Genomic DNA, 22,081 nt, shown 5'->3' with positions numbered 1-22,081 from the left:
CCTGGGCTTATTTTTCTTATTTACGGATGGTTTATTAAAGTTCTGACAAAAGCTCTACAATAGAATGGCTTTAGACTTTTACTTAACTTCCAAAAATATTGTTTTAGTAATTAGTAATTTCATTGTTTAAAGAGTGGCTTGGTAGTTATGTATAAACAATACAAGAGGCATAAAGGTTCCATTATTTCTGAATATTTTAATGTCCTTGTGCAAATACACTCATAATACAAATAGCCAATACAGACAATTTGTTTTCTCTCACAAGTGCACCAATACCATACACAGATTACAGTCATCTTATACAACAAGCACCGTACACTACAAATTTAGCCTTACATCTTACACCTTTCAGTGTGCCTTGCATGTGTCACAGCTAAACTTACAAAGACAATAAGGAAATACAGTACAAGTTCCTACAGCACCTTTGTTATATGAAGGATATCAACATGAAATATTGTGTCAACAGACTTGTCACAGAAATTGCGTGGGTATTGCCCAGGACTGCTGCCAGAAACTTTGGGCCCCAAGAAAACCTATGCCAACTGGGCAGTGGGCAATGTATTGGAGCCATCCGTCCACCCTTGAATCCGCCAACTCGTTTCCCCTCTGCTTCTCCAAACAGTTGCCTTATTAATACCATTTTGCATAACCTATTGTACAAGATTATTCCGTGTCTGCAGTAGCAATCTTACTTGGCTGTTAACAACACAAAGGTAATTGCCATACACTGTTGCACAATATATTTGTTGAAATGTTTCAACTCTCAAAGAAATTAATTGCAGTCATTCATTGTTGTGATGTAACACTGCCACAGGCCAAGTGGATCATGCTTTAATTTGGTCTTTTCTCTGGGTAATAAGGCAGTAATTAGAGGTAACAACAATTATCTTGTTGCATAAGAGATTAGTTGTTTTATAGTCCTGGATGGAGGGTTTGTGTTCAACCAAGAAAATAACTGCTCTCAGAACAATGAATCCATAGAGAGGATGAGGTGCAACACTGTCTTCATAAAAAAAATGTTTATTGTAAATATAGATTAGCCGTTTATTATATATTTTATGCACCTCTATCTGCTCTATAGTTTCCATAATTACCATGATGTGACAGTTTGAGTCTGTACACAATGTATTACACAAGCAGATGAGGATTTCTTTTTACTTTGCTACAATCATACATGTTAACTGTCGGACCAGTTATACCTTATCATTACTGCAAACAGTAATACAATGAATAACACTGTGAATGTGATAATCCAGTATTATATATAGCACAAAAGTAACAAATGATGAGTTACTGCCAACTATTCAACATTTTCTCTGAGACACAGATTTTGAGGGTTAGAAATCAGTTCCACTGGTCATTATAAAGTGGGTATTGAACAAGTCCACAGTTAGTTAGTCCTGATCATGGCTTCTGGGTGTTTCCCACTCCTTAGAAGTATTGCTGCTGGCCATCCATCTGGTTCACTTTGTCTGTAATTTCATCAAGTGGACAGATAGTCAAGGAAATTACACTAAATTAGTCAAGGAATAGTCAAGGAATTTCACCAAACCCTAGTGTAGTGGTAAAATGCTGATCAGCATATGATGAATGTTGGCATTCCTAAAAAAATACACCTCTACTAGGCAGCAGGCACAACATTTAGGATTAATTAAGTCTCAAAATTATCTGTGGATTAGAATCCTGGTTTGGATTTCTGTAAATAGCTGTGCATTTACAGGCCACCATTCACACTAAAACAATGATGACTAGTTATAAATCTTGTTAGACAGGTAGTGTCTTTTCAACACTCTCCTCTTCCAGTCAGTGTCAGAGGCAAAAGGATATGTTTTCTGGTCAGCTCTTGAATGGTTGACTGGACTTTTTTCTGGAACGCAATCTGAGCTTCACACATGCATGCATCTTCAGTTATTTCACTTCGCATTTCCTCTGAAATAATAATTGGAGAAAGTTTAGTTAGAGCGGCCTTTTACCGTGCTTAGTATAGGTTCATTGTAATTCGCCATTTGGCCACTAAGTATTAAAAAATAACACAGCCCATCCTGGCCTGCTCTATGTGGGCCCATGGAACTGGCCAGCAATAACATTTTTCTGGCACCCCAAAGGGTTTGAGAGTAATAAAGCAATATATATTTCATGCACTTCATGCATGTCATGCATATTCAGCTTGTTTTAACGCAAATTAATATCTGTGGTGTGATTTTACAAGTCTGAGGAGATTCATTGATAACCAGGCGTATTTTTGGCCTGTGGCCTACTACCCATGTCACTTTAAATATGAGCCTCTACACCAGGATGATTACATTCGATAACAGTAATTATATGTTGTTATAAATGTAAACATAACATATACTGTATATGAATTAATCAATGTAGCAGAGGTAATTAGGCACATGATTCTGCTTTTGTGGGTGTGATTAGGAAATATAAGAAAAATGTGTCACTCAATTTCAACTAGTTAATCAAAAAGTAGGAAGGCTCGATCACTGAGGGAGGTCAGCAGCTAAAAGCGTTAACCAGCACAATCAGACAAATGTTAAGACAATACTTTTGGTGGTATTCATGTTCACACAATACAACACCAAATCATTGACAATGCAATATTTAGCACTGAAGGAGACAACAGAAAGAAGAGGCAAACCAATTCCAATTTCAAGCAAGAATCCCATGCTCTGATGAGGGTTTTACTTGAACCAAACTTCTCTGTACGGTCACACCACAACTTCCAATGCTGTTGTGGTCTCTCGTTCCTTACACAGGCACAGCACACTTTTATGGGCTATGCACTCAAAAATCTTAAAGCTGGACCAGTAGAAGTAGCGCTCCCCACGGGACTCTGTGGCCTTGGTTTCCTCAGTCAACTGCAGATCTCCCTACCTGGAGTGCAAAAAGGAAGACATAAAAAGAATGGTAACTATAAAAAATATAACCCTCTCTTCAGAGGTTAAGGATATGATTAGTCTAGGCCTGATTTGATAATAAATCACAATAGACTACATTTGCATGGAAAGTTGGCATCTCACCTTAGATCTTCTTGCATAGTCTGAGATGGTTTGAGACTGGGTGCTGTCCACTCCAGCACATTGTCCACTTCTTCTTTGGTGAAGCCTCTTCAAGTAGCTTGAGGAAAGACCATTCAAGCAGCCCCTGGCTAGCTGTCAAATCCTTGGTTGGGCATAGTTCCTCTGAGAAGTCATGGAAGCCATGGCCATGTGCCATACCTCCCTGTAAGTCAGTCCCAGGCTGCCACATCTGCGCAGATCAATGCTGACTGCACTACACTACTTGGAACAACCCAAAATATTAGTCACAAGCACTGAGCTGAAGTGTCTCACTGTTCTTGCAGTATGAGTGGAACTTTTGGAAGTGCTATTGACTAACACCAAAACTGCACGGATGCTTTGAAGTCCACAAGACAATATAATGGGGTTTTGTGAGAAACCTGAGATGCTATCCTAGAAGAACTGATCAAAAATATAGACAATTTATTGAAAAGGTCCAATAGATTGTCTTTGGGTCTTACGTGAGCATGTTCTCTGGTCTGCGTTCAACACATATCCCGCTCGACACTTGCAGATGTACGAGTCTCCATTGCTGACACAAATGTGCTGGCAGTTGTGTCCCTGGGCACATGTATCCGAACCTGAAAAGAGACACATCTGACACTTGTACTGTATTTCCTTATTGTCTTTCCAATTATGCAAAAACATAATGGAAGTTTGTAAGAATCTTGAGCATCTGCACCGAAGGATAGACGGTTCATTGAAAAGATTGAGGTTCTTACGTGAGCATGTTTTCTGGTCCATGTTCAATACATATCCCAATCGACACTTGCAGATGAATGAGTTCCCATTGTTGACACAGATATGCTGGCAGTCGTGTCCCTGGGCACATGTATCCGAACCTGAAAAGAGACACTTGCATATCTGACTTGGTCTAATGACATTAGTCAAGAATCTCTTGACTTGTTGTGGAGCCTTTGGTCACAGATACCTTTACAAGAAGTGGATCCAATGTGCCTTATGTGTCTCATCAGTCCTAGTCTTCCACATCTCCTGCTCTTTCAAGCTGAACACCGTATTGACTGCCATAACTATTTAGAACAACCCAAAACAGTCACAAGAGCTGATATGTGTTCGCAAGGCACACTACAAAGTGCCTCACCAGCTCTTGCTGTCAAGATGGAGCTTATGGAGTCAGCTAACACCAATTCTGCTGGGATGCTCTGAAGCTCAAAAAAGTGTTTTGAAAAAAACATAATGAGGTTTTGTTGGAAACCTGAGATACTGCCCCAAAACATAGACACAAAATCTACTGAAAAGATTCAGGTGCTTACGTGAACATGTTTTCTGATTTGCATTCAACACATATCCCACTCGACACTTGCAGATGTACGAGTCATCATTGTTGACACAAATGTGCTGGCAGTCGTGTCCCTGGGCACATGTATCCAAATCTGAAAAGAGACACTCCCATGTCTAACTGACTTGGTCTACTGACATAAGTGCCGCACAAGTTCTTGCTGTCCAGATGGAGCTTTTGGAGCTGTTTTTGGCCAACCCCAATACTGTAGGATTCTTTGAAGCTCCAAAGAATGGGTTCTGCAACATTTAGCCAAGCACCTAAAACAATGGTTTCTGTGGGAAACCTGAGACACTGCACCAAGACATAGACACAAAAGATCAAGATTCTTACGTGAGCATGTTTTCTGGTCAGCATTCAAGACATATCCCACTCGACACTTGCAGATGTATGAGTCACCATTGTTGACACAAATGTGCTGGCAGTCATGTTCCTGGGCACATGTATCTGAATCTGAAAAAAGACACTCCCACATCTAACTGAATTGGTCTACTGGCATTAGTCAAGGAGCCCTTGCCTTGTTGTAAAGCCTTTGATTGACCATTGTTCCTTTTACAATTCATGGAAGGCATGGCCATGTGTTCTATGCCTTTCTCTGCATCTGTCCCAGTCTCCCACGTTTCCTGCTCATTCACGTAGAGCTCAGTATTGACTGCACTAAACTATATAGAACAACCCAAAATATTAGTCACAAGAGCTGATATAAAGTGCATCCACAGCACAAAGTGCCAGACAAGCTCTTGCTATCCCGATGGAGCTTTTGGAGCTGTTTTTGGCAAACTCCAATCCTGCAAGGATGCTTTAAAGCGCAAGAAATGGGTTTTGCAATTTCAGTCAAGCAACTAACATCATGATATTTTGTGTTACACCTGAAACACTGCACCAAGACATGGACACCAAATCTATTGAAAAGATCCAGGTTCTTACGTGAGCATGTTTTCTGGTCTGCATTCAACACATATCCCACTCGACACTTGCAGATGTACGAGTCACCATTGTTGACACAAATGTGCTGGCAGTCGTGTCCCTGGGAACATGTATCCGAACCTGAAAAGAGACACTCCCACATCTAACTGAATCGATCCACTTACATCAGTCAAGGAGCCCTTGGCTTGTTGTGGAGCTGTTGATTGGCCATCGTTCCTTGTACTATTCATGGAAGCGATGGCCATGTGTTCTATGTCTCTCTCTGCATCTGTCCCAGTCTTCCATATTTCCTGCTCATTCAAGCTGAGCCCAGTATTGACTGCCCTAAAGTACTTAGCACAACCCAAAATATTTGTACCAAGAGCTGATATGAAGTGCAGCCACAGTACAAAGTGCTGCACCAGCTCTTGCTGTCCAGATGGAGTTTTTGGAGCTGTTTTCGGCTCCAAAGAATGGGTTCTACAACATTAATCAAGTACCTAAAATAATGTTTTTTGGTGGGAAACCTGAGACACTGCACCAAGACATAGACACAAAAGATCAAGATTCTTACGTGAACATGTTTTCTGGTCTGCATTCAACACATATCCTTCTCGACACTTGCAGATGTACGAGTCACCATTGTTGACACAAATATGCTGGCAGTTATGTCCCTCAGCACATGTATCCAAATCTGAAAAGAGACACTTACATGTCTGACTTCGTCTTATGATATCTGTTAATGATCTCTTGTCTTGTTGTGGAGCCTTTGGTCACAGTTTTCTTTACAAGAAGTGGATCCCATGGCCATGTGCTTCATGCGCCTCATCAGTCCCAGTCTCCCGCGTCTCCTGCTGATTCAAGCCAAACTCTGTATTGACTGCCTTAAATATTTAGAACCCAAAACAGTCACAAGAGCCGATATGTGTTTGCAAGGCACACTACAAAGTGCCTCACCAGCTCTTGCTGTCCAGATGGAGCTTTTGGAGCTGTTTTTTGCAAACCCCAATACTGGAGGGAGGCTTTAATGCGCCAAAGAATGTGTTCTGCAACATTTAGTCAAGCAGAAAAAATCATGTTTTTTGTGGGAAACCTGAGACACTGCACCGAGACATAGACACCATACTGGAAAGATCCAGGCTCTTACGTGAACATGTTTTCTGGTCTGCATTCAACACATATCCCTCTTGACACTTGCAGATGTACGAGTCATCATTGCTGACACAAATGTGCTGGCAGTCATGTCCCTCCGCACATGTATCCGAATCTGAAAAAAGAGACACTCCCACATCTGACTTGGTCTACAGACATTAGTAATGGAGGTCATGGCTTGTTGTGGAGCCATTGATTGGCCATCGTTCCTTTTACAATTCATGGAAGGCATGGCCATGTGTTCTATGTCTCTCTCTGGATTTGTCCCAGTCTCCCACGTTTCCTGCTCATTCAAGCTGAGCTCAGTATTGACTGCCCTAAAGTATTGAGTAAAACCCAAAATATTAGTCACAAGAGCTAATATGAAGTGCATCCACAGTACATAGTGCCGCACCAGCTCTTGCTGTCCAGATGGGGCTTTTGGAGCTGTTTTTGCCAAACCCCAATACTGGAAAGAGGCTTTAAAGCTCCAAAGAATGGGTTCTGCGACATTTAGTCAAGCACCTAAAATAATGGGTTTCTGTGGGAAACCTGAGACACTGCACCAAGACATAGACACCACCTCTACTGGAAAGATCCAGGTTCTTACGTGAGCATGTTTTCTGGTCTGCATTCAAGACATATCCCACTCGACACTTGCAGATGTACAAGTCGCCATTGTTGACACAAATGTGCTGGCAATCGTGTCCCTGGGCACATCTATTCGAATCTGGAAAAAAAACACTCCCACGTCTAACTGACTTTGTCTATTGACATAAGTCAAGGAGCTGTTGGCTTGTTGTGGAGTATTTGATTGGCCATTGTTCCTTTTACAATTAATGGAAGCCATGGCCATGTGTTCTATGCCTCTCTCTGCATCTGTCCCAGTCTCTATTAGATTAGAACTATTAGAAAAACACAAAATATTAGTCACAAGAGCTGACATGAAGTGCGTCCACAGTACAAAGTGTTGCACCATCTCTTGCTGTCCAGATGGGGATTTTGGAGCTGTTTTTGGCAAACGCCAATACTGGGGGGAGGCTTTAAAGCTCCAAAGAATGGGTTCTGCAACATTAATCAAGTACCTAAAATGTTGTTTTTTGGTGGGAAACCTGAGACACTGCACCAAGACATAGACACAAAAGATGAAGATTCTTACGTGAGCATGTTTTCTGGTCTGCATTCAACACATATCCCTCTCGACACTTGCAGATGTACGAGTCACCATTGCTGACACAAATGTGCTGGCAGTTATGTCCCTCAGCACACGTATCTGAATCTGAAAAGAGACACTTTCATGTCTGACTTTGTCTAATGATATCAATCAATGACATCTTGGCTTGTTATGGAGCCTTTGGTCACAGTTTCCTTTACAAGAAGTGGACCCAATGGCCATGTGCTCCCTGAGTATCATCAGTCCCAGTCTCCCACGTCTCCTGCTCATTCAAGCCAAATTCTGTATTGACTGCCTTAAATATGTAGAATAACCCAAAACTGTCACAAGAGCTGATATGTGTTTACAAGGCACACTACAAAGTGCTTCACCAGCTCTTGCTGTCCAGATAGAGCTTCTGGAGCTGTTTTAAAGCTCCAAAGAATGTGTTCTGCAACATTTAGTCAAGCAGATAAAATCATGTTTTTTGTGGGAAACCTGAGGCACTGCACCATGACATAGACATCAAAGCTACTGAAAAGATCCAGGTTCTTACGTGAACATGTTTTCTGGTCTACATTCAACACATATCCTTCTCGACACTTGCAGATGTATGAGTCACCATTGTTGACACAGATGTGCTGGCAGTCATGTCCCTCGGCACATGTATGCGAATCTGAAAAAAAGACACACTCTCACATCTAACTGACTTGGTCTACAGACATTAGTCATGGAGGTCATGGCTTGTTGTGGAGCCATTGATTGGCCATCGTTCCTTTTACAATTCATGGAAGCCATGGCCATGTGTTCTATGCCTCTCTCTGAATTTGTCTCCCACGTTTCCTGCTCATTAAAGCTGAGCTCAGTATTGACTGCAGTCACAAGAGCTGAGTATTGAGTACAACCCAAAATATTAGTCACAAGAACTGATATGAAGTGCATCCACAGTACATGGTGCCGCACCAGCTCTTGCTGTCCAGATGGGGTTTTTGGAGCTGTTTGTGCCAAACCCCAATACTGTAAGGTGGCTTTAAAGCTCCAAAGAATGGGTTCTGCAAAATTTAGTCAAGCAGATAAAATCATGATTTTTGTGTGAAACCTGGGACACAGCACCAAGACATAGACACCAAATCTACTGGAAAGATCCAGGTTCTTACGTGAACATGTTTTCTGGTCTGCATTCAACACATATCCCTCTCGGCACTTGCAGATGTATGAGTCACCATTGTTGACACAAATGTGCTGGCAGTCATGTCCCTCCGCACATGTATGCGAATCTGAAAAAAGAGACACTCCCACATCTGACTTGGTCTACAAACATTAGTAATGGAGGTCATGGCTTGTTGTGGAGCCATTGATTGGCCATCGTTCCTTTTACAATTCATGGAAGGCATGGCCATGTGTTCTATGTCTCTCTCTGGATTTGTCCCAGTCTCCCACGTTTCCTGCTCATTCAAGCTGAGCTCAGTATTGACTGCCCTAAAGTATTGAGTAAAACCCAAAATATTAGTCACAAGAGCTAATATGAAGTGCCACAGTACATAGTACCGCACCAGCTCTTGCTGTCCAGATGGGGCTTTTGGAGCTGTTTTTGCCAAACCCCAATACTGGAAGGAGGCTTTAAAGCTCCAAAGAATGAGTTCTATGACATTTAGTCAAGCACCTACAATAATGGGTTTCTGTGGGAAACCTGAAACAATGCACCAAGACATAGACAACAAATCTACTGGAAAGATCTAGGTTCTTACGTGAGCATGTTTTCTGGTCTGCATTCAACACATATCCTTCTCGACACATGCAGATGTACGAGTCACCATTGCTGGCACAAATGTGCTGACAGTTGTGTCCATGGGCACATGTATCCGAATCTGAAAAGAGACATTTACAAGTCTTGCTTCGTCTACTGACATCAGTCAATGACCCCTTGGCCAGTTATGGAGACTTTGGTCACAGTTCCCTTTAAAAGTGGATCCCATGGCCATGTGCTCCATGCATCTCATCAGTCCCAGTCTCCCATGTCTCCTGCTCATTCAAGCTGAACTCTGTATTGACTGCCTTGACTATTTAGAACAAACCAAAACAGTCACAAGAGCTGATATGTGTTCGCAAGGCATACTACAAAGTGCCTTCTCAGCTCTTGCTGTCCAGATGGAGCTTATGGAGTTGTTTCCAGCTAACACCAATTCTGCTGGGATGCTCTGAAGCTCAACAAAGTGTTTTGAAAAAAACAAAACATAATGAGGATTTGTCGGAAACCTAAGATACTGGACATCAAACATAGACATGAAATCTATTGAAAAGATCCAGGTTCTTACATGAGCATGTTTTCTGGTCTGCATTCAAGACATATCCCACTCGACACTTGCAGATGTACAAGTCGCCATTGTTGACACAAATGTGCTGGCAATCGTGTCCCTGGGCACATCTATTCGAATCTGGAAAAAAAACACTCCCACGTCTAACTGACTTTGTCTACTGACATAAGTCAATGAGCTGTTGGCTTGTTGTGGAGTATTTGATTGGCCATTGTTCCTTTTACAATTAATGGAATCCATGGCCATGTGTTCTATGCCTCTCTCTGCATCTGTCCCAGTCTCTATTAGATTAGAACTATTAGAAAAACACAAAATATTAGTCACAAGAGCTGATATGAAGTGCATCCACAGTACAAAGTGTTGCACCATCTCTTGCTGTCCAGATGGGGATTTTGGAGCTGTTTTTGGCAAACGCCGATACTGAGGGGAGGCTTTAAAGCTCCAAAGAATGGGTTCTGCAACATTAATCAAGTGCCTAAAATGTTGTTTTTTGGTGGGAAACCTGAGACACTGCACCAAGACATAGACACAAAAGATCAAGATTCTTACGTGAGCATGTTTTCTGGTCTGCATTCAACACATATCCCTCTCGACACTTGCAGATGTACGAGTCACCATTGTTGACACAAATGTGCTGGCAGTTATGTCCCTCAGCACATGTATCTGAATCTGAAAAGAGACACTTTCATGTCTGACTTTGTCTAATGATATCAATCAATGACATCTTGGCTTGTTATGGAGCCTTTGGTCACAAATTCCTTTACAAGAAGTGGACCCCATGGCCATGTGCTCCTTGAGTATCATCAGTCCCAGTCTCCCACGTCTCCTGCTCATTGAAGCCAAATTCTGTACTGACTTCCTTAAATATGTAGAATAACCCAAAACAGTCACAAGAGCTGATATGTGTTTGCAAGGCACACTACAAAGTGCCTCACCAGCTCTTGCTGTCCAGATGGAGCTTCTGGAGCTGTTTTTGGCAAACCCCAATACTGTTGGGATGCTGTAAAGCTCCAAAGAATGTGTTCTGCAACATTTAGTCAAGCAGATAAAATCATGTTTTTTGTGGGAAACCTGAGGCACTGCACCATGACATAGACATCAAAGCTACTGGAAAGATCCAGGTTCTTACGTGAACATGTTTTCTGGTCTGCATTCAACACATATCCTTCTCGACACTTGCAGATGTATGAGTCACCATTGTTGACACAAATGTGCTGGCAGTCATGTCCCTCCGCACATGTGTGCAAATCTGAAAAAAGACACACTCACATCTAACTGACTTGGTCTACAGACATTAGTCATGGAGGCCATGGCTTGTTGTGGAGCCTCTGATTGACCATCGTTCCTTTTACAATTCATGGAAGCCATGGCCATGTGTTCTATGCCTCTCTCTGCAACTGTCCCAGTCTCCCATGTTTCCTGCTCATTCAAGCTGAGCTCAGTATTGACTGCCCTAAACTATTTAGAACGACCCAAAATATTAGTCACAAGGGCTGATATTTAGTGCGTCCACAGTACGAAGTGCTGCACCAGCTCTTGCTGTCCAGATGGGGCTTTTGGAGCTGTTTTTGCCAAACCCCAATACTGGAAGGAGGCTTTAAATCTCCAAAGAATGGGTTCTGCAACATTTAGCCAAGCACCTAAAATAATGGGTTTCTGTGGGAAACCTGAGACACTGCACCAAGACATAGACACCAAATCTACTGGAAAGATCCAGGTTCTTACGTGAGCATGTTTTCTGGTCTGCATTCAACACATATCCTTCTCGACACTTGCAGATGTACGAATCACCATTGTTGACACAAATATGCTGGCAGTCGTGTCCCTGGGCACATGTATCCACACCTGGAAAGAAACACTGCCACATCTAACTGACTTAGTCTAACAAGCCCTTGGCTTGTTGTGGAGCCTTTGAAAAGATTGAGATTCTTACGTGAGCATGTTTTCTGGTCTGCATTCAACACATATCCAACTCGACACTTGCAGATGTACGAGTCACCGTTGTTTACACAAATATCCTGGCAGTCGTGTCCCTGGGCACATCTATCCGAATCTGAAACAAGCACAGATCCTGTACAGACCCACTGTGCGTGTGTTCAGTTCAATTCAACTCAATTCAATTCAATACAATGCACTGGAGTACAGCAACACAGTTATTCGTTAAATAATTCCACTTACATTACTGAAATACCACAAGGTGGGCTATACGTTACCTACCGTTAATGTCTGTAGGGCAGCAGAAGACGTGTTATCGGGTTACTGTTTACAAATCCTGTTACTAACACAGGCGAGTTCAGCAAATGGTGGAATGTTAAGTTTCACTTTTGTTTTCACACCGGGAGACTCTGTGGATTGAGTTCAATGCTGCTGGTCTGCTGTCTGTGCATCTCCACATGACAGACATGACATGATGTGACATGAGGAGCATTAGAGATCGATTTAAATACATTTCTCTACATTGACCAACTTTTGATTTTGTGCTTCTGTATGTGAAACACTGCATCTCTTAGTCACAGACGCCCTCTAGACGCACAAACCGCATCATCTCATAAGCATGACCTGACTGACTGACTGACTGCCTGACTACCTGACCTGACGGCTGCGCCGTGGGAAAAAAACACTCCCACGTCTAACTGACTTGGTCTATTGACATAAGTCAAGGAGCCTTTGGCTTGTTGTGGAGCCTTTGATTGACCATCGTTAGGTGTAAAGGTTTCTGTGGGAAACCTGAGACACTGCATCAACAGAGACAAAAAAGAACAAGATTCTTACGTGAGCATGTTTTCTGGTCTGCATTCAACACATATCCCACTCGACACTTGCAGATGTACGAGTCACCATTGTTGACACAAATGTGCTGGCAGTCGTGTCCCTGGGCACATGTATCTGAATCTGAAAAGCAATGTTGGGGGTAATGCATAACATAGTAACCCGTTAGATTAATCAGATTACTTTTTTGTGGTAACAAGTTACTTCACGTGTTAGTTTTGTAATTTATGCAATCAGTTATTAGTTACTTTCTCAAAATTACATTTCACTACTTTTATTTTTTTTTCAAATGGTTAAATGTTTAGTTAGTGCAAATTAAAGTAGGCCTATAAATTAAAGTAAAATTGAAAGTATTGCGCTGCATGATGTTATTAAAAGCAGACTATACTGTAGGCTGGCGGTGCGGTGGAGGCTTGTAGGTTACGACTCGCTTTCAGAATAAACACAACAATAAAGTGCAGAACTTGAACATTTTCGGATTACTTTGAACTGATCGAAGAGAAGGGTAAGAATATTATTGTTAACTGTAAGTTTAGCTGTCACTATCATACCTAAGATTTGAATTGAAAGCGTTTGTGAACGCTGTCTGCCGTTTATTTTGAGACCATACAGGATCAGTTAAGGCTTTGTCTGCAATCTGACTATTTACTGTGGAACCAGGTAAATGAACCCTACCTTGATATTTTCTTTAGACAACAGTAGATTGTTACTTGTGATGATTTCTGTACAATAAGAGTGATGACATCAGCAGAAGATGTATTTTAAAGTCATTATTTTAAATGGGTAACGTGAAAGTACTCTAACAAGTTACTTTTAATAAAGATTAACTTCGTAAAATAAAATTTTACTATTTAGGTCAAGTAACAAAGTAAAGTAACTAGTTAGTTTCAAAAGTAACTTTCCCCAACACTGCTGAAAAGAGACACTCCCACATCTAACTGACTTGGTCTACTGTCACCAGTCAAGAAGCCCTTGGCCTGTTGTGGAGCCTTTGATTGGCAATCATTCCTTTTACAATTCATAGAAACCATGTGCTCTATGCCTCTTTCTGCATCAATCCCAGTCTCCCACGTCTCCTTCTCATTCAAACTGAGCTCAACAACTGACTGTGCTAAACAACTCAGAGCAACCCATAACATTAGTCAGGGATGTTGGCGTGTTAAAGCAGGGATGTTTGACAGCACAAGAAATGGGTTTATCAATTTCAGTCAAGCAACAAACATAATAACATTTTGTGTGAAACCTGAGACAATGCACCAAGGTATAGACACCAAATCTATTGAAAAGATCCAGGTTCTTACCTGAGCATGTTTTCTGGTCTGCATTCAACACATATCCCGCTCGACACTTGCAGATGTACGAGTCACCACTGTTGACACAAATGTGCTGGCAGTTGTGTCCCTGGGCACATGTATCCACACCTGAAAAGAGACATTCCCACATCTGACTTAGTCTAACGACATCAGACAAGCCATGTGTTCTACCCCAAGTTTCCATTCAAGCTGAGATCATATTGACAGCCCAAAACTATTTAGAGCAACATAACATATTATAAGAGCTGATATGCAGTGTTGCTATTTTTTTTTAATCAAAATTTAGCTATCCACATATTCTTAATTTCTGAATGTTACTTTATGCTTGTGTGTTGTTTTTTTAAGAACCATTTAGGGTTAAATATTTAAAAAGATTGAAAGTTCTCTCTCAGAAAATGTCAGCTTGCCACTATAAGGTCCTATTATCCAATCACTCAGTGTTTCAGTAAGGTCCAATCAAAATCTACCTGAAGGGTAGTAATACCATAACTCATTTTTAGACTTAATCAAGGATAGTCGCTGGTTCACCAACTATAGCTTCTATTAGGTTTCTGATGCACTGGCTATAGCCTAGTATCAGATGCCATAGAATAATTATTATTGTAACTAACTTACTTAAGGTTATTTTTCTTTATCTACTGATGTAGTTACCTCCACCAATGAAGTTTGAAGGAGATTATGTTTTCTTTCTTTCTCAAAAAGTTACAAACGGATTTGGCTGAAATTTGGTGCACAGATAGCCCTTGCCCCAAGGATCAGTTCAGATTTTGGTGGTGATCTGGCTCTGGGATTCACGCCATTTTACAATTCACATTTTTTAGCCATTATGCTTTGTTCATGTGCGGGTAGGAAAGCCCGACATCCGGGACTTCCAAGTCGGCTGCTGAACAGCATTGCATTTATGTGCTATATTGTCAGAAAATGAAACCTGGAAGACTAACAGTAAACAAAAATAAATCATTACGGAGGCTGCAGTGTTGCAAGTTGGAGAATTGTTCAGCATTTGCGCTCTGCTGAGTGCCTTGTAGTTTGTGGATGTATCAGCTAACTCCTGTACAGTGGTTATCATCCTACTTAAAGTAAAGTAAAAAATAAAAAATGACTTTTTCAGCTTGTTAGCTAATTTTCGATGTCATAATATACACCGATTTAACAATTAATGCATTTAGTTTTCTTTTGTATTGTTTTTATATAAAAATCCCATTACTTTTATTTCCTAGAAAAGAGCATATCTTTAATGGTTACTTCATCGTGTACCAGTAGGCGTACATAAAAATTCCAACCCATAAAACCACCGCAGATTTCTTAACAATCCCATCAAATAACACTGCCTTTCTCTCCCTAACTGATATCCCATTGGTTTACACTTTTGAATGATCCCTCCCTGTGTTATGTCTCGCCCCAACATCCTGTTTCAACAGGAAATACATCAAATGAAGGAAGCAAAAGATCAAGATTCTTACGTGAGCATGTTTTCTTGTCCACGTTCAAGACATAGCCCACACGGCACTTGCAGATGTACGAGTTGCCATTGTTGACACAAATGTGCTGGCAGTCGTGTCCCAGAGCACATGCATCCAAACCTGAAAAGAGACACTTACATGTCTGATTGGCTTAGCCTAATGATCATAATCATTAATTATGGAGTATTATAGGAGTATTAGTGAGGTGTAAGTATACATTGATTGTGTGAATTTCTCATTCTACTAAGCCACATGCAGATTACAGCACAGAATTAAAACAATGACTCTGCTTTTGTCAAATGGAATTAGCATTGAAAATTAATATCATCATGGAGAGTGGGAGGGCAAAACTTGTGTCTTTGTGTCAGGTGTTGTTCATCCTCCAACTATAGTGAAGTTATTTTATTCTTTCAACTGCTGTTCTAACTGTAAAGGAGGTGAGGTAATCGCTGCTCAGGTTCAAATGCTATTTGTTTCAAGAGCAAGCTTTTGAATTTGGGTGACCTGCATAACTGTCTATCTTGCTTTTCCAACACAGAATTCCATGCGGTTCAGACCATGCAAGGGCAAACCCAACTGGAAGCAACAGTCCTTCCTTGTTAGCATAACTTTTCTACTTGGGTCACTGTGGTGGATGGAGAAAAGTTTGAGTGTAACACTGTGGTTGTTTAAACTCACTCCTCGAGTTCAAATACTATCAATTAGCTAATTCAAGAGCAACCATTTGAATTTGTGCGATTGGTAGAGTCTATCCCGATTTTAAGCACAATGTGCAAAGAGGGCAAGCTCAGGGAAGAACTTGTTAGCATGAATAGCACTTGTAACTTTAGCAATCACTTAAAATGCTCTGTTTGGGTGGTATCAAAAGTTAGAAATATTGTCATTTTTAAATCCCCTTTCCACCTAAGGACAATTACTCTATGAGGTTGTGGGAATTATACTTTCATTTTAAAACCCTCATAGTTCCCATTTTCCAAGCTCTGATATCACCCAAATACATCATGAGCAATGAGCCATTGGGTGTAGGATAAAGCAAAATCCAGCATGCCTGCAAGCGGTCATGTACGACATAAAAGTATCATAAAAGCGACTTTAGAAAGAAATGAGGTAACGCTTCACATCATTAGTCCTTAAATGTCTGATAGCCATTTACTGTATGAAATATCACGTTTCGAGTAAACATTTCTATTGACTTCATTCCAACTTTACACGCCAGTCTTCTCAATAGGAAGCTTTGCATACATAGCATGTATAAAGGTAGCATAGTGTAATGTCTGCACGTTTATGCAAGATACTGTATAAATTACTGCAGATTAAGCAATAATAACTGTTTAGTTCTTTAATCTGGAGATTTCCTCTCAAATAAATTTTAGTAAAATTCAATGCAAGCTAATTTAGCTTCTGCCTTGCATGATAGGTGGTCACTAATGTTCCGTCAGAGATTCCAGGGGCCCTAGGCAGCTTGTCACCTCTTCAGGTAACTGAGCAGGGTGCATGGCACAGTCAGGGCGCAAGATGCAGGGCAGAGTGCAAAGAGCTGAGCGCTCCCTGTGAAAAGTATAGGCAGCATCATGTTAGGTTTCAACCATTTTAAAGTATTCAAGTAAGTAGAATTCCCTCTGAGTTGGCAGATAAACCAACGATCAGAGATTTGTCTTCTTCTTTAAATTGGTTAGTAGAGGGCCGAGTGTCTATGTGCTCAATGCTGACTGCACTATGCTACACTACTTTATCATCATCTGGATGGCAACAGTTAGTGCACGCCTTTTGGGAGGGAAATCCCAACACAACAAGTGGCGGTAAATCACCCATGTTACCTTTGCCCTTGTTCTCAAGACTAAAGAAGAGGACCGTAGACTTTAGAATGGAGATTACCTTCTATGGTGCTGCCCATATAATCACAGGCGAAATTAAAAGGACGGATTTGACATACCATTATTTCCTTTATCGTCATTTTCATTATTTATTCCTTTACCGTCATTTTCACCATCTAGGCCATCTAAGGGAATATCCGCACTTCCCTCATCATCCTTACCACATAAGGTTTCCCTAAATTTGGAAGTGAGCTTCTCAATGACACCATAGGTCTCCACATAGAAGACGTGGTCATCCAGTGGGACGCTGGCCATGAGGCGGAGGGACTTCATATCAGCTCTGTCCACTCCTACTGCGTAGATCTCCATCCCAGATGCCCGGGCTGCCGCCGCTACATCCTCCACCTTGTCCTGGGGCCTCCCATCCGTCACTATGATGGCCACTTTGGCAATGTTCATGGAGCTAGGACGAGCCCCTGACTCCACGGTGAAAGCTTTCTCCATGGCCGTCTTGATGGCCAAGCCTGTCATGGTGCCTGAAGAGAGGGGCTCAATGCGGGCCAACGCTTGCTTCAGGGCAGGCTTGTCAAAATAGGTCTTCAGTAAGAAATCGATCTGCACTGTGCTAGCATAATTGACAACGCCCACTCGTGTGGCATCTGAGCCGATCTCCAGGCTATCCACCATGTCTTGCAGGAACTCCTTGGCCTTTTCAAATTCAGCAGGGCGCACACTGCGGGAGCTGTCTATGATGAAAACCAGGTCTATAGGCCGATTTCTGCAATTTGATCTTGGTGCTGTAAAAAATAAATGGATGTTTTAAGTGGCTTTAAAAGTATATTGCATTCTGATGTTTTTGATTTAAAGTACAATATTGTAACTGTCAATTTTGACAAAAGAACTCTCCTGGCTTTCTCCCAACCCCTACATTCCTTCACACCTCTACATTACCCCTAGACACACACACACACACACACACACACACACACACACACTTTTCTCACTTTCTGCCTCGAGCTGGCTGATTCACTCAGCCAGGCCTTTTTGAAATCAACTGAAAGGCAAAGAAGCTGTACCAGATGCTGATAGTCCTAAAAAAGTTAATTTTGCATAATGATAGACAACAACATCCAGAGTTTGTGTGCAAGGATATTATGAGGCCAGGGATGAATGCTAAAATATTAACTGTCAAATTCTGACTTGAAATTATGCTTGAACATCCCACCATGTCATAAGCAAACAACTTAATGATAATCAGCTTTTACAATTTGAATGGCCTCTCATTATAAGAACATAACATCTAAAAGTTTAGCTCATTTATTAAACAAACAAAATTATTAAACACATTTATTAAACGATGTAACATGCACTGAATGCATGCAAACGGCAGCACACTGTGATGAACATTTAGTCCAGCACCAGTCATTTACAAGTATCTTTGCTAGATAATCCAGGTGGGAGAAAGGATATTCTGAAAAGGAAGATTCAAAGCTAAATTATGATGAGACTGCAGTAGGACTGACCAAATTTTGTCCAGCGCAAATTACAATTAGCTCTGCCATCACCATAAGTCCAAAAAGTTTGGGTTTCACACAAGATCAGCGGGCCTTCATCATTTTCAAGAGCTGTTTCTCAAAATAATTACAATTTTTGTAGTCTATCAAAGAAAAATGTGTCGTGATGTTCCAGTATAATGAGAAAACCCTGAAAATAGGTAAGAAACAAAATTCAAAATCAATCTAGATACAGCAAGTTGACCACTAGTCAACAAAATACTTGAGCGAACTTGCTGCGGAAAGGAGCCTCTTGTGGCTTTCCATTTGAATCGTCTGTGAGACTTTTCAATGTGCCGGGGAAGACAGAGAGATACCCATGTCCACAAGTTCAAATCTGTATTTTGGGAGCTGAATGGCTTCGGTTCACTACCTGTGCCAGTTCTGCCGAGTGTAGAAGTGCCACTCGGGTCTCTAGCAAGCTGCCTCGATGAAGATGGTGCTGCTTTGTGCTGGAGGTGTGAGAGCGGCTGGCTTTTCTTTGGCGGCTGGTGACGGGAGGACTGATAGCGATAAAATCCGGAGTTAGTGCGGCGAGCTTTGCCAGAGCAGAAGGGAAGGCAGAGGGAAAAGCATTAGAGCAGCGATTGCTTCAAGCAAACTGGGAGATGCAACATGGCTGGCATGCATTAAATGGTTTCTTGCATCTATCATTACCCTTTCCATATGAATGTCAGACGGGGGGAATAGAGTAACTATGTAATAGATGCTTTTATTGACTGATGTTAGTAAGTAAAGACAGCTATATAGCTTTTAATGATCTGCACATTCAATGATGCAATTAGAAGGCCTGATTCAAACATGCTGCTGTGTGTCCCTAAAGCGGTTTTAGTTGCAGGTTGTGAAATGAATTACATCCAGAATCTGAAATGTACATAGATATTCTGAAAATAACTGAAATTTAGAATGTGCTCTCTGGCTGCTGTTATAGCTGTCATTTCATTTCTTCTTCACAGAAATCCTCTGTTAGTCAGGCAGACTACATGCATTCAAGTAGAGCATGATGACATGATGTAAAAAAAATGACATGATGATGTAAGCAGGCTAGCCTACGGAGCCCCTAAAGTCCCGAAAGGTGATACTTTTTTATCTTGGGCGCACAAGATAATAACTTGTTCCCACAAGATAATTAACTTGTGCGCACAAGATAAAAAAAAATTACCTTTCGGGACTTTAGGGGCTCCATACTAGCCTCTTAAATGCCCCTTGTAATATATTTTTTTACATCATTGCCATGCATAGCCTATCAAAATTTAAGAGGAATGAATAGACCCAGATTCTTCCAGGACACACATGAAAAACAGATTCAAATTCCTATAAAGTTACTGCACTACCCTTGTTTATTATTATTTGAGCGTGTCAAACAGGTGGATGGATATTCTTAGTGAACATACAGGAGGACACATAACATCCACCAACCTCCAAAGTCAGCTCTCCGTCTGCTCTGTGTCAGGTGGTTGTTGACATCTAGCTGGGCACCGTGCTGGAAACCCCGGGCTGTGTATTCGCGCGGGTGGACCTCTTGAAAAGGTTCACCGCTTGGCAAGACCGAGTCAAAGCTTTGCCCGATCGACCTGATATCTTGGAAGCTCTGGTAGACCCTGGGAGAGACCTGTGGAGGCACACGCGGGACCCGCGGGCTGTCCGCGTGTCTCTGCCGGTGGTAGGATCCAATCTGCGTGACAGTCCCCCGGGTCCCCGAAACCAGGATGCCAACGCAACAGACGAGTCCCCACATTAATAAAGCCATTTTACCCGCGCAGTTGTTCTTGGTGGTGTTTTTTCCTCCGTTCGCCTCTGGGTGCCCTCGGGTCCCCCTGGCACGGTTGAATGTAGCCTATTTATATGTGCTCTGCCACGGCCCACAAGGCGTGGGGAACAAGAGACCCAATCCTGAGGTATTTGGGGTATTTGGAAGGAGCAATGGCAGGTCACTATGTGCAAATCTGGTTTCGGACAGTTATGGCAGCAAAGCTAAATTCTCCAAAACTGTCCTGCTTTCTAATCATCCTAAATTATTCATTACAAGACCCATAAAGCATTTACATATACAGAGGTGAGGTAAATCAAATGTGATTTCCCTAAATCTTTATTATCTATCTTCATTACTGTCTTGGAATAATGTTTTGGGGTTTTTTTTCTTTTCATCATGTTCAGGATAGAAACGTGAATTTAAAAACAAAATACAGTTAAACAAGGTAAAGCTCAAGTTAATTTACTGAAAGAAGAATGTAGAGGTCATTACCATAAGATACCAGGTTTCATAGAAAGACACCAGGTTCATGAGAGAACATGTTAGTCATGGAAATGTATTGATTTATAAACAATGTATTATTATTATTATTATTATTATTATTATTATTATTGTTATTATTGTTCCTGTTCTTGTTTCCTCTTATGAGATTCTTTATTGATTACCAGGGAAATTCATTTTAGCTTTTCCCAGCTCCAAAGAGAGGTCAGAGGTCAGGGTCAGCGTCAGCGACAGAACAGCGCCCCCTGGAGCAGATTCAGTGTCTTGCTCAAGGACACTTCAGCAGGGTGGATGCTTGCCAACATAGGGGCTTGAACCCCTCTTCTGGTTGAACTACGGTCTCTCTAAGCCACCCTGCCACCCCAAATCAATTTGTGCAGTTTTTGGCCATATTTGCTTGCAACAGCTGCTTTTGATCAATCAGCCTAAAATTTGACACAACAAATTCAAACATACTGATGATCCAACACAAGCTTTTCCAGGACTAGGATAGGATATGATGTACATTTTCATACTCTTTGTATTTAATACCCACATTTGCAAGACTTCTAAATCTGGTATACAGTCCTGTTAAAGGTCTAAGAGACATGTAGCAGCAACAAACTCTCAAGTCTTTACAATCTACCAGTACAAAGATATTTCATGTGACTCAGGGATTAGAATGCACTATTGTGTATTGAAATTATATCAAGAAAATGTTAGTGCTGAATATTATGCGAACAAGTATCAGTTTAAATAGTTTTGTACCAAACAACAGGTTACTGATTGCCTTTTAGATTATTTGGGGTTCTGTGAGTTGGCCTAAAGTGTTGTTTGTTTGATGAATGGTTGTAATAAACAAATTCAGTTTGATAATGTCACTGTGGAATGAGCTACCATTTATGCATAAAGTCCATTCCATATGCTTATAATGCCGTATTTGTTGGATGACAGCATAACCAATTTTACAATTCTGACCTCTAGTGACATATATAAGCAATTACATACGTGCGATGACCTGATTATGTGGGCCTGGACTTGCCAAGCCTGTAATATTATCTCTATGAAA

At 41.3% G+C, this 22,081-nt stretch overlaps 1 protein-coding gene across 1 annotated transcript; it reads right to left on the bottom strand.

Annotated features, from left to right (window-relative positions):
- Positions 1 to 206: 206 nt before the first annotated feature.
- LOC139667385 (matrilin-2-like) lies at positions 207 to 20,529 on the bottom strand. The gene is made up of 14 exons (XM_071546839.1): positions 20,199 to 20,529; positions 17,448 to 18,023; positions 15,413 to 15,532; positions 11,593 to 11,712; positions 10,417 to 10,536; positions 7,559 to 7,678; positions 7,010 to 7,129; positions 6,416 to 6,535; positions 5,290 to 5,409; positions 4,696 to 4,815; positions 3,785 to 3,904; positions 3,524 to 3,643; positions 1,828 to 1,929; positions 207 to 1,487 (listed from the first exon to the last, which is right to left on the bottom strand). Exons 1-14 carry the CDS (start codon positions 20,527 to 20,529, stop codon positions 1,432 to 1,434), a joined length of 2,265 nt encoding a protein of 754 aa, XP_071402940.1. The 3' UTR covers positions 207 to 1,431.
- Between the last annotated feature and the right edge of the window lie 1,552 nt (positions 20,530 to 22,081).

This window comes from Centroberyx affinis, unplaced genomic scaffold, assembly GCF_046629955.1.
Source record: "Centroberyx affinis isolate AG114_WGS23_722 - 3 ecotype Tasmania unplaced genomic scaffold, CSIRO-AGI_Caff_v1 ptg000267l_1, whole genome shotgun sequence".
In the NCBI taxonomy this organism is placed as follows: Eukaryota; Metazoa; Chordata; class Actinopteri; order Beryciformes; family Berycidae; genus Centroberyx; species Centroberyx affinis.
This window is presented reverse-complemented; position numbering and strand designations above follow the sequence as displayed.

What these genes read in the sequence shown, in the direction of transcription:
- LOC139667385 (XM_071546839.1), bottom strand. Translation starts at nt 20,529, where the DNA reads ATGGCTTTATTAATGTGGGGACTCGTCTGTTGCGTTGGCATCCTGGTT. An exon ending in ATTTAGGGAAACCTTATGTG is followed by an intron (nt 15,533 to 17,447) that starts GTAAGGATGATG and finishes GTCTCTTTTCAG; the next exon opens with GTTTGGATGCATGTGCTCTG. An exon ending in AGACCAGAGAACATGCTCAC is followed by an intron (nt 1,930 to 3,523) that starts GTAAGACCCAAA and finishes TTATTATTTCAG; the next exon opens with AGGAAATGCGAAGTGAAATA.